General features: G+C 37.7%; 1 protein-coding gene across 2 annotated transcripts in view; it reads left to right on the plus strand.

Annotated features, from left to right (window-relative positions):
- The window catches only part of PIP4K2A (phosphatidylinositol-5-phosphate 4-kinase type 2 alpha), a 113,547-nt gene that overhangs the window by 62,503 nt on the left and 33,757 nt on the right, over nucleotides 1-17,287 (plus strand). For both annotated transcript variants that reach the window (XM_062633643.1, XM_062633642.1), the window contains exon 4: nucleotides 14,738-14,890. In XM_062633643.1, coding sequence (XP_062489627.1) covers nucleotides 14,738-14,890 — 153 coding nt within the window. The remainder of the gene's footprint in view (nucleotides 1-14,737; nucleotides 14,891-17,287) is intronic.

Below are 17,287 nucleotides of genomic sequence, written 5' to 3' on the forward strand. Positions count from 1 at the left end.
TCTCTGGGTAGTTTTTCTTATATAACAACTTTCAGGAAGGGAGTCCTAATCAATTGTGAGCAATGTCATTCCTATTATTGAGCAAGATAGAATTGGTTTAGATAAATAAACCCAATTACCTCGTTCATTAGTCAGACACATCAGTTTAAATCAGGAAGAACATTCATTTTAAATGTTTTTGTTTTCAGAATGTTCTGCAGATATCCTTGATGAATTGTTCCAGAGGTCATATAGTGCTTCCTCATAAGACTGAAAAAAAACCCTTACTTTATCAAAAGAATTTGGGAGCATACACCCTAATTACTGGGCTATACACATTTTATATTTTGACATTGTGTTATTCACTTTGTGCAGTAATTTTGTGGGCTGCTTAACATGTAGGCTTTGCTCACATGTGGAATGCTTGATATAAAAATCTTCTCTTACAGAGTTCTCCTCTTATTCCTGAAGAGAGATTTAAATCTTGTAAGTAAAGGGTTTTTTTCCTACAGTTAGTCTGTCTTTAGTCAGAGGAATTGCTTAAACTGTGTATGGTTTGTGTTTTACAAGAAGCCATTTCTAGTAAGTAGTTCCTGCACCTGTCTGTCTTTCATAGCTCATTGGGCATCTCTGAATGACATTTTGATTAACATTGAACTAGAATTAAAGTTTCATGGAGGTAGATGTGTGTTGCCAATACTGAGTGGGGAGTTTTGCTTTATTATGGACATCGATGTGCAAAATGTAGTATGAAGTTAAACCATAAGTTTTATTTAAAGGCTGCCTTTAGAAGCTTGTTATGACAAGTTAAGTGTTGAATCTAGATTAAGAAACTTTGTTCTTATGTCAAAACAACCTTTTATTGGACTCCAATCTTTCTTGCTTATCACATGTTACTAAAGTGTTTATTGCATCAAATTAAGAAATGGTTTGGCTGTTCTTTCTCAGAAAGGGGAACACAAGTGATGATCAGTCAGTATGAATCAAAATTGCGTTTGAATAATGACAAAAATTTTAAACCATTTTAACCAATTAGGTCATTATTTTGCTTAGCACCATTGGGAGTTACAAGTACATGTGGATCTGAAACTGAAGGTACTTTTTAAAAGTAATTCTACGAGTCAGAACATTAAATAATGACAGATTTTGCCTTGATAGGGAAAATTATCTTGATCTTGTATTTTTGTTGTCATCTTAGTTCATTGGTAAAGAATCCCTAACTCTGAAGATCCTCCTAACATAGGTAGGGAAATACTTGACAGCGTTAACTGTTCCTAAAAGAAAAGAGAAAAATTGATTAGAAAGCAGATGTTGTAAATTAAATACCTCACTACAATCCCAAATTAATTTTTAGTTTCTGCATTCCCTCTTAGCTTTTGGCATCAGTTTTGCAAAGGTTGTCTTACAGAAAGACCTCTTTTTTACCAAACTGTATGGTTTGGTTACAACGCTATAGCTGTTGTAACTTGAGAGTTTCTTTTCAACTCAGTCGACATGATTTCTTATCTTACAAAATCCAAGAGTACAATTCTGTCAAATGAATTATAAGACTAGCTTCTGAAAACTGCAAAAGTGAGAGGTGAACAAGCAAGCAGCTAGCTTAATGATCCCCCAAAAAACCTCTAGAAAAATAGGATCTGTTACTATTACAAATGCTTCTCCTCCTATTGCTCTGAAAAGGGGAACTTACTTTACTATGCTCCAGCACATCTGTTCTTACTTAGAGTTATTGCTGAATCCTACATCTAGATACTGCTAGGCGAAAGAGGGAGACTGGGTTCTTGCCCAGTGAAATGCAGTTGGTCATACCAGAGGGCACCAGTGTCCCAGGGTACCTAATGAGCTTTATACTGGGGATGGAGGTGATCACAACTGATTTCCCTTAAAGTTTTAGTACTTAGGGTAAAAGGAGATATGCTCAGACCTGACTGTAGGAGCAGCCAGTAGAGGTTCTCTGTACAGAACAAAGAGCTTTTAGTAGATGGTCTGTGTTCTTTTTAACTTAGAGGTGCTTATTATTTCTTTATGTGCATTTTTTCCATATAAAAGATTGAATCTAAAAAGAAAATTGAGAAATCCTGCTCTTAAACAATTTACCTAATAACAAATTGTAAGAACTCTGTCTCTCACTTTAGTATGGATGTCTCCTTACATTTCCATATCTCTCACAGCTTTCTATACAGAAGGATTTGTAGTTCAGACTCTAGAATAGCATCAGGAAAATAATGCAAATTCTAGGTTCATTTTCCGGAGTCAACCTTAAATATAATTTTGTCTTTAAGTGTCTAAACTTCACCAAAATTCTTGTCAACTTGTGAACATTTTTGCTCATTTTAGGTGACTTTTCCAGTCCTAAGGTATCATATTAAGAGCTTAAAAGCTATTTTACAATCTAAAATATGTTTCTTCAGACAAACAAATACTAATTGGAGCTCTTTGCTGGTGTTTCTGCAGTGAAATTTGTGCCTCCATTTATTGGCCTTTTGTTTGGGAAGGAATGAGCCACCTCTAGCATTAAACTACAGGCAACAAGGTCAACAATAAATATGTCAGGAACAACTATCTTAGGAGTTGGATCTTCTTCCAAAGACATGATCCTTTCATTAAATGTTTAATAAAATGTATTAAAAGTCTTGGAAGCGAGAACTGTCTTGAAAAGAAAATTCCTGTGCTGGCCATTTAAGTATGGTAAGCCTGACATTGCATGAAAAGTCATTGAGTTTATCTGTCAGGTGAGGCTGTGATTTTCTTGTAGCAGAGTATACAGTTTGTGGATCCCAGGTGGACATTGGCACCAGGGTATTCAGAACTGCTGACATCTTGTTTGACATGGGCATAGGCATAGGCAATAATGGTAGTAAGGTATTGAGTCAGCTGTACTAACAAAACCCGTTGCATTTGTAGTCTCTCCAGCATGTGAAGAATGAAGTTTGCAATCTGAATATTACATTCTAGGATTTGGTGCCATTTAGTGGCTGTGGGACTTAACCTTAATATGTATGGCAGTGGAAATTTTAACCTCTGGCTTTTCTTAGTTTTCCCCAGAGAAAACATTTAGTTTGCTTTTTTTAGCAGTTCCTTGCATAACCTACGTATCATTCACAATTGGGTATTGAAACTAGAAAAAAGTAATTTAGTATGTGCTAGCAGCATCAAAAAAAATGAGCTTCTGGGTGCTCCCTGAGCTTGTATGGAGATAGCCATTGAAAGTGAGGCATTCTGTCCAAGCTTTACATGGCTGAAGGGGCGAAGCTTCCAGAAGAAGAGCCCTAACTCTTTCTAAAGCTAGTGTATGCCTTAAGCTAACAGCTTCAAATCCAGACCTACAGTCTGTCCTGGGTTCAGCAGTAGCAGTCATGTTTCTCCTTCATGGTAGCTGGTGCAGTGCAGTGTTTTGACTTTCGGCCTGGGAACAGAGCTGATAACAATGATGTTTTGGTTTGGCCAAGGACTTTGTGAGCCTCATGCTCTGCCAGGGAGGAGGGAAAGCCAGGAGGAAGCAGGGACAGGACACCTGACCCAAACTGACCAAAGAGGTATTCCATAGCACAGCACGTCGTGCCCAGGATGTAACTGGGAGTTAGCCGGAAGGGCTGGGAGACTGCAGGGTTGGAGGAGGTATCGGTCAGAGCTTGGTCGGGCTGGGGGGGCGAGTTATCGGTTGGCTGGTGATAAGGTGTTGTATTCTCTTCCCTTGTTATTTCCTTTATCATTGTTATTACTGGTAGTAGCAGTAGTGATTTGTGTTATACCTTAGTTACTAAACTGTTCTTATCTCAACCCATGGGAGTTGCATTCTTTTCGATTCTCCTCCAGGAGTAGGAGGAGAGAAAGAAGGGGGGAGTGAGTGAACAAGTTACCTGACTGGGTTTAAACCACGACACAGTCTCAACAGGGTAACTTGATTTAGGAAAGAATCGCATTTTATTCATTAAACTTCCATTTGAACAAGTCAGGTAACCCACAGCCTTTCTCCTGGTAGAATAGCTCAGTGGAAAAAATAAAAAGTTAGTGTTTTACCTTTCTCTGTCAAAGTTTTTCATGTCTTTCACCAGAGTAATCACTCCCTGAATACAATTTGCTTATAAATGTTTGTAGGTGTTCACAGTGTGTACATCCACTTCTTAACAAGATCATGGAAGGGATTTGATGTTTGACGAGTGCACCACAGGACCAGTGGTATCCTGTCTTGTCCTTTGGAGGTCCCATGTCGTTCGACATAGGTCTTTTGAGAGCTCTGCTTTTGAGATGAGAAGAAATCATGCAGTATTGTCCATACAGCTGCCAAAGGCAAGGGGACTCATACTATTGAATGTGGTTTTAATGTACGTTCCTGGTCAGGTACACTTTGCCACATACTAGGCTTCTTAATAATGTGTCAGTGTCAGGAATCAGTGTTTCCTGATCATGTTTTCTCATCATGTTTCCTTATCAGTATTTCCAGACATAAACCTGCTCAATGGCAATGGTAGAGTGCATGATCCCAGTATACAAAGTAAACCCAGAAGTCTTCTCTGTCCATCCTCATATGACAAAAACAAACATCTCTGGGTTTGGTGCTTCTGTTACATTAAAACAGTAGCACTTTGCCTTTCTTCTCTTTAGAAATCACTGACAAAACACTGTCCTGAGCCCCATCCCAGAAGTAGGCTGCTTGTTTCAAATTACAGAAGTTGGAGCCTTTATGTCCAGTTGTATGACAGTGCGTCTCTCTGATATGCTTTTTTAGCCAGTAATCCAAGTCTAATTCATCCATATCAATGATTCCTGAGGTCTTGTAATAGGAAAAAAAGGTTGGGGGAAGCTGCAAGTTTGTCTTCATGAGAAGCTGTGCATGGGCCAGGCAGCACCACTGTAACTGCTGTCACAGAACAGCCAGACTGTGTGTACGTAATTGTCTTAACAGCGATGAACCACTGCCAGGCTTTTCCACTGACCTATGATTTCAGTCATCACAGAGCATCATCTGTACACTTGTTTTTGCCTATTCATTCATGCAAAGCTGCCCAGAGGCACTCTTAAATAGCCTGGGATGTGATCTGATTTGTCTTTGGGGTACGCTGAGCTTGTGAAGCTCGTTCTGGCATTCCACGACTTTCGGATGAGATCACAGTACCAGAAATCATTGTTTGCCTTTGTCCAGACATCGCAAAATGGGGAAGATTTAAATCAATGAGAAGCTGTTAAGCCAGTCAGTTTGAAAGATTACTGTTCTTCTAAAGCTCTCCGTGCTTTATCACCAGAATTTTCCTATTGCCCTTTTTAGCTTTTTTAGGAAAAGCTCTGACTCAATGACAGTTTTTATTAGGCTTCCTTTCTAGATCAGTTGCATGAAGTATCTGTATTCAACACATAGCTCACATGTTCAGAGTTTCTAAAATATAATCTTGTCTGCTAAAGTAGCAGTTAGAAAACAATGACATTTACATTAGATGTGTAAGAGATTAGAATGAGCTAATTAAATTGACCTTTAAATCTCTCCACCCTCTTGGAGGCTGTGGCTAATCCTTGGCCTCCCACTGTGGAGATAAGTATCCGTGCTGTGAGCATTTTAAGCAAAGTGGGCAGAGGAGGAAGAGCCTCACCAGCAGTTTGTCTTTGAAGAAGAGGGCAATACTTTGCCAGTTATAAATACAGCTTGCAATTATGGAGGGAGGGGGGGACACGAGCTTTTCCTGCTACTTTAGTGGCTCTGTTCCGTGTGTTTTCCTCACAAGAATGGTTTTGGTTTAAAAAAATAGCTCCAAACATCTTAACTTATTGCTCTTTGGAAAGTCTGTAAAACAGTTTACTTTTTTTATGTCTGGTGTTCATATAACTAGCATTATCAATAATAGTATTATTGTTAGTTAATTACAGTTGGCTGCGATTTTTATTGACCATGTGCAAAGTAAAAAAGGACTTCCAGACTTTCAATAGACTTCCAACGGATAAAGCATTAGGTGGTTATTTTAGCTGGCTTCTAAGGACTCTTGAGGATGCCTTTTAGAAAGTAGTTGGCTTGATATTTTGAGACTTTGATTTTTAAAATGTCAGTTACTGTGGGGCTTTATAATTAAAAAATGTAAATAATAGATGATTAGATTACAACAATCAAAATTTAATTGTCAACGAGCAGTTGACATTTCATGTAGTAAAAACTTGCAGATGATGTAAAATCTGTCCAAATGGCAAAGTCAGAAGACAACAAAGATTTTGTACATAAAAAATACTTTATCTGGCATTATGAGCTTGTATAAATTAGATACCTTTTAATATCGTCAGATGAATAGTTACATGGATTAAAAGGAGTGCAGAACTGCAGAGGTGAAGGCTGTGTTCAGGAAGGTGGTAGCTCTGAGAAGGAGCAAGAAGTCAAAGGGGACAAGAATTTAACACTAATGTGAGCTCCTGACTCAGAAGGAATAACTGCATCCTTGGATGGATAAATTGGAAGGTATAAAATAAGACCAGAAAGAGCTCTAAGTTTTTTTTTAACGTGTTTATTTTATACCTGAAGCTAATACTCTATGCGATTTTGATGCTAGTCATCTTAAAAAAAAGGTGTTGAAAATTTGGATGTGGAAAAAATACAGAAAAATTGTGTCAAAGGAATTTAAAGACATAGAGAATGCCTTGTGGGAGTGACAGAGTTTGATCTGCTGCACATGAAAAAATTAGAATTGAGAAGAAAGTAGCATGTGAGTATCCTTGCAGAAAAACAATACTAGATACTTTAGGAAAGGATAAATAAGAATAACTAGAAAAGGAAATAATTCCACTTCAAAATTGCACTCACCTTTGCAGTAACAGAAACGATTAAATACTAGAAAAACTACAGTGGCAAATCTTGGTATTCTGAAGTTGGAAGAATGAAGACTGACTTTCTGAATTTTGTACCTCGGCCAAAAGCAAAGATTGGAGTTCAGTTTTGGAATGGCTGGGTGACATGAAATGAGTTCTGATGGGTAGCAGTTTTGTTGGATTCTAGCTTATGAAATTCCATTGAAGGCTCCAGAAAATCTCCTGTGAACTTTGAAGAATTGTGGTCCTAAGAGCACCTGCAGGAAAAAACTTTCTTTACCTAGTATATGTTTAGTGTAGGAAATAAAACTCTGCACAGATTGCTGAGAGCTTGGAAAGAGATGCTGAGGCAAGAGTGGGTCTATAGTAAAACTAAATCTTTCAGATGATTTCCTAAAGAATCTGCTGTTCTTGGGTGGTATGATGACATGTAACTTAGGTGTGCTGATCAACTTTTTGTATCAAGAACTCCTTGGGAAATTAAATACTAGTAAGTGGTGTAGCTTTTACCCATTTACATTTAAAGCTGTATTTTTATTACTTTATCAGAAATTAATTCTGTGGTACAGGACAAATTCTTTGTGATGTGTAGCCTCTCAGCACTGAAGACGAGTATTTCTGGTTGCCTGGCTACTCAGTGCAATATAGGTGATATTTTTTATATTGATTTATGTAAGGGCAGTGAGACTTCCAGCTAGTGATTTTTCACGAGGGAAACTATTTGGGAGAGAGGGGGAGGTATGTGAAAGAGAAACTTACCTAGTGAAAGTATCTGTGAGCTTGGCATGTTAAGTGTGTCTTTGGTTGTGTAAGTTATTGCAGAAGTAATTTAGCATAGTCTTTAAATGACCTCATAAAAGTATTCACACTTTAAAAGTACAAAACCTTTTCTTTCTCCTGAGACCAAAAAACCAGCAGGCACAAGATTAAAACTTCACAAATGAGAAGTGAATGGGGAATTGGCAGAATACGCACACTTGGAGCAGAAGACTTGCAGTGAGTTGCTAAGTGAAGCTGTTAAGTGGAACAGGGTATGTGTGGCTGACAGATGTTTTAATTGTGCCAAAGGAGTGAGGCACACTGTGGCAGAGTGGGAGAAGGCTGGGAAAATCTGAAGGGGACACGGCAGTACAGCACTTAGCTTTGAGTTTTGTGCTCACTAATGCTATACTGTAGGCAGGTGATTTTTATTAACTTCTGACGAGTAATGCTCCCATGCTGTACATGCTCCACTGGTTCCTGACCCAATATGGAAGTGCTACGTAGTAGCAGTAAGTGTTGGTAAAAGATTGTTAGATAGTCAAACCTGTATCTTTTAGAGCTTGAGTCAGGGTTGGTTTTTTTGTTTTGCCTGTATCTGAAAGGTATCCTCCCTGTTCTGGCTTTGTGGCTCATAGATTTGTGTTAAGTGAGGAGTGGCTCGTTTCCCATCTGTTCATATTCCACTTAGTCTTTCCCTAATTAAGAAGCAGAGCCAGAGGGAATTCAATCTGGTATTTGCCATGATCTGTATCTCTCCCGGTCTCTTTTCCCCCTCCTTCAACCCTGCTTATGTTTCCTTTTGGAAAAGGGAGATGCTTCAGTTTCATTCTTCATTTCCTTCCCAGTTCACTATAGACACCTCACCTAAGAGATGCTGTTGCTGAAGACAGCAATAGGTCTCTCTTAGCTGAAGTTAGTGCTGAGCAGGGAAACAGAAGAAAAGCCATGCACCACTTACTTTGGGCAAGTTCAGTCAGCTTTTCCTCCAAGGCATTTGTGTGGAGATGTCTACAGTACAACTTATTTTACTCACTTTTTGTGCAGAACATCACTCAAATTTATCTGTGTGTTCTGGCAGAAGTGATGTGGATCACAGGAGGGTACTGTCTCACAAAACTGTGTTTGACAGTAAGAGGCAAGTCTATACAGTGCAACTGCAGCAGTCTGAACTAGAGAGCAGTGCAATTCAGATAAATGCATATTTCAGTCTGTCTGAGCAGTAACTTATTGTCTGCATTAAGATAAAGATGATTGACTTAGACTTGAGTTAAATAACCCCAGAATAAGTTCAAATTTATCTGTATCATCCATTTACATGTCTAAAGTCTAATTTTAAAAGAGACAAACTTTCCACAGTCTTTGTGACTGTGACCATTTTGTGTCTTAACTTACAAGAGGAATATTTTCCAATAAGGAATGACTTCTAATATATGTACTATTAATTTGTTAGTATATGGCAGGGTTGAATAGGTGCAGAGTGCTTTGTTTTCTGGTTAACAGTCTGGGTCAAATAGGTAAGTTAGCTTCAGCTACACCAAAAGGGAAGGATCTTAGTGGTATTAAGTAGCCATATTGTTTCCTCTTTGAAGCCCCTAAATTGTTCTGGTTTGATTCTTTCAGTGAAGCTGTTCATGGATCTTGCTAATGATGACTTAGTGGTGCAGGCCAATTCTTGTCATCTCTTTAGTTAAAGATTCATTGTTGTCATGAGAGGCAATAGTATGTGTATGTTTACTAAAGCCTGATTTCTCAATGTGAACAAATACAACTATAGTTGAGAGGTGAGGTATATTTCATGGTACCTGGAAGCTTTACTTTAGAAGGAACTTGAACTTTTCTCTGTTCATAGAAGTGAGAACTAACCATTACAAATAAGACTTTCCATAGGCAATACCCAGCCATACATTTATCAGCACAAGAAAGTGGTAATGCAGTACTAGTAATCAGCAAATATGATGTAATTAGATCTATTTTCCCAACTTTTTAAACCATGCTTATTTATTGAACTTATTACTATGAAAACACAGTAGATAGTAATATTAATGTCCTCCATGTTCCACCTTCTTTCAAAGTTCAAAGGAACTACTTTCTGTATCTGAAGAGAGCATATTGAGTTACCACAGGAATGGAGAGTTAATAAAATGGGGTCAAAGAGATGGTTTAATTAGAGGTTGTTTTTATCTTTAAGCATGTTTAATGTTTAAGTATCTGATCTTTAATTCATCTAATAGAGTCAGTATTGTAGAGAAGGCATTTGGGTTTCCTGTGCATCTGTGGAACAGCGTCGCTTAGCATAAACTTGGTTGGTTTATTCTAACAAATTAATATGCATGTGGGAAAAGGATAGCAGTGAGCAGTCTTAATTTGGCTTGGTATAGATAACTAACAAAAAAATAGCCATCTACTAAAAAAGCATCACTATTTTTAACCCATAAAGCATTAACAGTACAGTGTGTGCTAAATAATCATCTGCAGATATCGTCTCTTGTTAGCAACCTTTTTGGTATGATAGTTGTCTTTGAAATTAAGTTAACATTATAGTAATCAGAACTAATTTCCATTAGTAAAAAGCTATTGCTGGAAAAAACAAGAATCCGTAAAAAGTCTGTGATGACAAGGTTTCATCCAGTTGATTGAAAATATTACTAAGTTTATTAATTTCTATTGAGACTGACTGGTTTCTATACTTTTTTTCTGTCTAGCCTGAATTGTAATGAAAGAAGCACGATAAAAGGAGTACTAGTTGATTCATTCTGTTAGTATAACAGCTGTCGATTCTTTTTAAGTCAGAATTTCTTATTGCTTATACTGTTTGTATTTTAAATGCATCAAGTGTCATAGAATCATATAATCATTTAGGTTGGAAAGGACCTTTATAATCATCAAGTCCAACCTTTAACCTAACACTGCCAAGTCCATGACTAAACCATGTTCCTTAAAATATCTCCAGGGACGGCGATTCCATCACTTTTCTGGGTGCACTGTTCCAATGCTTGGTAACCTTTTCAGTGAAGAAATTTTTTCCTAATATCCAGTCTTTCATGAAAGACCTCTCTTTCATAATCCCATGCTGACTGGACCCAATTGCCTGGTTGTCCTGTACATGCCAGGAGATGGCAGTCAGGATGTTCTGCTCCATAACCTTCCCCAGCACCAAGGTCAGGCTGACAGGCCTGTAGTTCCCTGCATCCTTCTTCTGGCCCATCTTGTAGATGGGGTCACATTTGCTAACCTCCAGTCAACTGGGACCTCCTCAGTTACCCAGCACTGCTGAGAAACGATGGAAACTGGCTCTGTGAGCGCTTCTGCCAGCTCCCTTGGTACCCTTGGGTGGGTGGATCCCATCCAACCCCAAAGACTTGTGTGTGTCTGAGAGGTGTGGCAGGTTGCTGACCATTTCCCCTTGGGTTATGGCAGCCTCATAGCCTCATTCTGCTCCTTGTTACTGTCTTCCTTCTCAGGGGGCTGGGTACCTGGAGGACAACTGGTCTGACTGTTAAAGACTGAGGCAAAGAAAGCATTAAGTGCCTTATCCTTTCTCATCCTTTTTCACTATGTTTCTCCCCACACCATATTCTATCATGGAGTGGGAGAAATCTGAAACATAAATATGCCTATATACTAGATATTCCTTATTAATAATAGGATGATGAGAGAAAAGCAGAAAGAACTTAATTTCAAGACCTGACACTTAGAAAAGCTGTCCTGTGCCAAGTAGTGCTTATGAAGACAAAAGGTGACAGGTTTAATTTAAAAGAGCAAGTGGTTATAGGAATAGCAGATGGAATATTTGAAGTCAGAAGTTGGAAGGGGGGGAAGTTTGTCCCATTCTGGGCATAGAAGTAGTAACTGAGCTTCAGCAACTGAAAAGTCGAAAAATGCAGCATGTCCCATTGTGTTGTATCTCAGTCAAGACATTGCTAGCAAGATATTTCATTCAGTACCAGGTCTGAATTTCATTCAAATCTGACAAGTCTTTTGGTGGAGAATGTTAAAATATCTTAAGAATATCTGAAATTTTGCAGAATAATGTTAGTTCAGGTTCTCCTTCCCATCTTTCCTCTTTCCCTCCTCCTTCAGAGGTCCAGTAGCAGATTAGCAAGTATACTTTTTTGCAGCTTTTTATAGCTAAGCAACTTAAGTCTTCCCCCAGGTTAATTGCTTTTGAGGTTTATACTACATTGCTTACAGTTTGAAGACAAGGGTTCTCTGGGTAAAATATATTCAGAAAACTCTGGTTACTGCTTTATTGCAATAGTTAACCTCAGAATAATGCAGCTTTTTCTGCTGGGAACAATAACAAATAACTACCCAGCAGCCTTTATTATTGCTAGGTGAATTACAGCCTAATAACTTAGCAGTAGTTTAATTCGCTACATACACTAATGATTGCCCATGCTTAGGTTTTTTTCCAAATAAAAAGTAATTATTATGTTACATCATATTTTCCAGTTTGTGGTGAAGGTAACTGAATTTGCACATTTTTTTTTTTAATTTCTAAGTTTTTCATCTTAAGCATATTAAATATTTGCCCTAAAAACAAAGCCAGGTCGTGACTCTAGAACAGAAAGGGTTGCTGCACTATTAATGGTTCTGTTTGAAGATTAATGGAGTGCTGATATCAAGTGCAGCATTAAAAAAAAAATTACCTATTTATGATACTTGTTCTCTTCAGTAGACTTTATCAGTACATAAAAACACAAGTGGTGGAAGGGTGGGAAACTGATTTGAATAGGAAACAGCTGAAAACAGGTAAAGAAAACTGCAGTAGTATTTAAATTTCCTTCTTGTAGTATCTTCAATACCATGTGAAGCAATGGTGTTATCAGGACTCGCCTATGTGGAGACCTCATAGCAGCCTTCCAGTATCTGAAGGGGGGCTGTAGGGATGCTGGGGATGGACTCTTCATTAGGGACTGTAGTGATATGACAAGGGGTAACAGGTTAAAACTTAAACAGGGGAAGTGTAGATTAGATATAAGGAAGAAATTCTTTACTGTTAGGGTGGTGAGGCACTGGAATGGGTTACCCCAGGAAGCTGTGAATGCTCCATCCATGGCAGTGTTCAAGGACATGCTGGATGAAGCCTTGGGTGGCATGGTTTAGTGTGAGGTGTCCCTGCCCATGAGCAGGGGGGTTGGAACTAGATGATCTTAAGGTCCTTTCCAACCCTAACTATTCTATGGTTCTATGTTAAAACTGGCTGTCCAAAAGCCTGTGTGGATATGGAACTGAGTCTGCAGTTGTTGTCCCTAAAGCTCTGTTATGATCAGTCTAGAAAAACTCTTTATTTATAAACATTAGGGAAGTACCCACATCCCTTCTTTCTTCTGTGAATAGAGAGGATAATGGAGAAAGACATCACTTTAGGTAATAGTAATGATAGTAGTTCGTTGCACAAGCCTAGAAATATGCTGGAGAAGAGCGCAAAGTTTTATTTCTCCTGCATGTCATAATAAAGGTTTTCATTCTAGTATGACCCTGTAGAGCTTTTAGGTAGTTTACTGTTATGCCTGTTAATTCTGAATATTTCAGTTGAACAGAGTAACCTTGTGGGAAAATATTTTTATTTGATATTAAACTGACTTCAGAAAGCATTCCACATTTGGGATAAATTTATCCTGTTGAAGTCAGTGGGTCTCAAAATATGGTGACATAGTCATATGAGTTCAAGTGCCTTCTTAAATTGGGGCTATACTTGCCCTCATCTCTTGGCTGAAGTTACTACTCTGTAAAAGTTACTAATCTGTGTGTGCAGCTCCTGCTGAAGTGCATAGAGCTTGGTAACTATGGAACAGGTTCATCAGCGGCAAAAACTTCTGAATAAGACATAGCTCACATAAAAAGAAAATTTTGTAGGTCTGGTACCTGGTTCTGGTAGACTGAGTTTATTTGTAATTACTTTCTGAAAGCATCATCGTTCTTCCAGTGTAAATCTGGCTTGTGTCTTAATTCCATGGTGCCTTATCAAACCACGCAAACATGTCCTCTTCTGTAGCTGCTAGAGCTGAACCTCTGCTATTGGGGAATCTGCAGCCTTTCAATTTGCATACAGAATTTTATTAAAACTTTCTGTGAAAATGGCTTTTCTTCTGTCAGGGAGGACATTGCACTGGGAAGGGGGGGAGTATATTTCAATTTAGCAAGATTTACTGTTTGTGCAGTACAGTACAATGAGGAACAATAGCAGCAGCTTGGGGAAGGGTTATTTTATAAACAGGGAAGTGTTCCAGCAGTCTGTAATAAACTTGTTTAACCTTTTCAGAATATGGTCCATTTTTTGGGAAGTACACATGGGGTGTAAGAACATCATCTTGTTTTCTCATGGCTGTGCTGCTGCTGTTACTAAAAAAAAAGTAGTGGTGTAATTCATGTATATAGCGACTGGCATAAACTCATAATGGTAAAGAAAAAGATGCTTCCAGCCAAAAGCAGGTTGTTATACCTTGTCTAATGTATTTTTACTGTTTGTAAATATAAAGAAATCTAATCTATTTTTTATTTTCTAAAAAAGCAGAAGGCTTCTTTTGCTACTGTCTCAAGCACAAGTAGTCTCAAGCTTCAGTCTAAAAATGGTCACTAACCTCTAGCAGGTTTTTCTTCTAACTACTACATGGTCATTAACTAACCTTTTACCCCTTGGGTTTGTAGGTAGGTAGGCATATTTTACAAAAGGAGGTGTACCGTACAATAACATTACTTGATTAACACTAGATATGAAATCATTGTTATAGCTGTGGTAGTAGAGCTCATCAACCTCATTGGGGTCTTTTTAATGTTACCAAATCACACTGCCTCAAGAACAGTCTTGCTCAGTTTTAAAGTGATTCTGCTCCTACAGATTAATCCTCTATTTATAGTTATTGTGATATAATACAGTGTTCCTTTTGGATTTTTAATCACTGTAGATTTTCTTCCCAAAAGCTAATAAAATACACATAACAAAGTGCCATAAATTCTCATTCAGCATTTAGAATGACTTCTGAACCACTGATGGGCAATACCTTCCCCCAGTCGTTCTTTTGTTCTCAGAATATTTTTTGAAGTGATTTATCGAGATAATGTGGTCTGTGATTACATGCTCTGCAGAATTCAGCTCAATGCAGATTTATTGAAAAAGATTAAAAAATAAACGTGACTTATATTTGTTCTAATTAAAATTTGGATAGTTTTGTCTGACGATGCTTTTTTTTTCTTTTAAATCAATTGACAGAATTCATTGACAAGAAGCGCACCCCTTGCCAATGATTCACAAGCACGCAGTGGTGCCCGCTTTCATACGTCCTACGACAAAAGATATATCATCAAAACTATAACAAGTGAAGATGTAGCAGAAATGCACAACATCCTGAAGAAATACCATCAGGTAATATGCCAAATACTATCAGGGTGTGGGATCTCTTCTTAGATATTATAATGCCAGGGTTTTTTAGAGTGTTGAAAGTTTTAAATGAGTGATTAGGGGAAAAGTCACTTCAGATGTTTCTGCTTTTACACGAGCAATTTACTGTATGTCTGCAGTTCACAAGGCTGCACTTTTCTAAATAGCTAAGCTAGCTTTAAGTAAAATGATATATTTATATGATAGACAGCACTAACTTGGCGGCCACATAAGCTTTTTCACCTTACTAGGAAGATCTTCCTGCTAGTGTACTCTCAGGGATGAAGATACTTGTTTCTGGACTACCTTGGAGACAGATACCTGATTACATGTGTATCAGCAGTGCAGGTGACCTCTTTCTTCCTGGTCTGATCACCAAGTGTTCTGTGTTTCACTAACAACAGATTTCAAATAATTAATGTTATATTATATGAGAAATAAAAAATTAGATTTAATTAATGTAGAATTCCTACAAATAGAAAACCAGGTTTTGCCAGTGTGAATTTCCATAAACAGCAGTAAAGTCAAAACTGAACAGTTATGATCCCTCAAATCCATCAGTCATACTGTGCCAATGAATAATTTGTCTGGATGGCATGGAGAGAGAGCAGAACTTGGGAAATAGGAGAAGCCCTGATAAAATTAGTGATGATTTCCTTAGCCCTAGATCTGTTTGAATAAGCTCTATAACTGCAGAAATTGGAAAAGCCTCTCAAAATCATCTAAAATCTGATACCAAATAGGAAGGGGGTTTTACCCTTTCCATTTTCTTGCTCACTTTTCTGAGTTGAGATTTCAGGTAAAAGCTTTGGGGTATTTAGGGTTGGAACTATTTTACAGCTAGTTTAGGTGGGTTTTGGTTTTTTGTTTTGGTTTTGTTTGAGGTTTTGTGTTGGTTTTTTTCTTGCAATGTTTTTGTTTGTTGAGGTTTTTTAAATACTGTTACTTCTGTAGAACCAGTTTTAAAGTCATCATTTGAGGTGGAGGGGAAACAAAAGCATGCTTTCAGGGTGCTTGGGATTGAAAGTGTTCCAGCCATCTTTGTGGTGCTGCTTGACTGTCTCCCTCTCTTCCCTTTCTGTGTTGAAGGAAGATCTCTGAATGCCCTCCAAGTCCAGAGTAGCATGGAAGGCCTTCAGTGATATGAACTCTTTTCTCTCTCTGCATGTTGTTGTTCTGTTTAAATAACATACAGGTTCACCATGTGTTTGTTTTAATGTAGATAAATATCATCACTATGACATGTTCATAAACCAATCTTTTAAATACAGTTTTACCAAAGAGAAATTTTAAACTATTATCTAATTGTAATGGGGGTTATTTCTTATTAGAGTTTTCAAACTTACAATTTTGGGTTCAGTCTGTAAGGCATTAAAGTTCTAGTCCTTTTTGTATTTGGCATTAGAAGCTATTATTAATGATCCAGATTTTGAGACTTAATCCAGCTGAAAAGTCATATTGCCTTTCGCAACAGTCATCTCCTTTCAAGAGTTCTAATGAAGACAGTGCTAATGTGAATGAACTTCATAATTTGTACTCTTTTTTTTCATTAATGCTTTCAAACATCAGTGACCCTAATAAGCTAGGTTACAAGAGATAACGATCTGAAAGTTACCTGTACCAGGCATCTAGTTTCATTTTGTACTGGGAGAACATCTGATTGGAAGAATAGCTCTCACTGAGATACCTCAGAAAGATTCATAAAGATATGACTTGTGTTTCTTTGTCTCTGAACTTGAGAGCACGTTACAAAGTGTTGTAAATGCAGAAGAACTCAAATACTGAGACAGTTTAATAATTGGACTTTTTAATGAAATAAATTAATTGCAGTATCTTGAGCAATTTACTGAACAAGTAAATTACTTTGAAATAATAAAAAAAAAAAAATCTAAATTAAATCCCACTTATTCTGGAGACAGCTGATATCGTGTCCTGTGTGTTGCTGCTGGAATTTGAATGTTTGGAATCCTTAGGTACAGCAGTTTGTCCTCTCATTTCTCTAGATATTTTTCAGACAAGTGAAGCTTATCTTAGCCTTCCTGATAAAGTCTAGAAAACCTATTGTCCTGGTGGAAAGGTTTTAATAATTCCCTTGACAGATTCATTCCACACAGATTCGCCTTAGACTGCCTTTCTACTAGCAAACAGTGCAATGCCAGATAACATCTTTTGGCACTTGAGCTCATTAATGGTCCCTGTTGTCGTTTTCCTTTGGACCAGCTACCTGTCTTCCACATAATTCTTGGCAAGGGTCAAGGTATTAGGTCAGTTATTATTCTTATGCAGGAGTTTGAGTATCATCATGTTTTAGAGGAGAATTTAAGAATTTAAATTTAAGTTATTCCATTCCAACTGGAACTGATGCTGGAGGACAGTCCAAGA

Source organism: Pezoporus occidentalis, unplaced genomic scaffold (assembly GCF_034315485.1).
Source record: "Pezoporus occidentalis ecotype Australia unplaced genomic scaffold, CSIRO_AGI_Poc_V1 ctg40, whole genome shotgun sequence".
Classification (NCBI taxonomy): domain Eukaryota; kingdom Metazoa; phylum Chordata; class Aves; order Psittaciformes; family Psittacidae; genus Pezoporus; species Pezoporus occidentalis.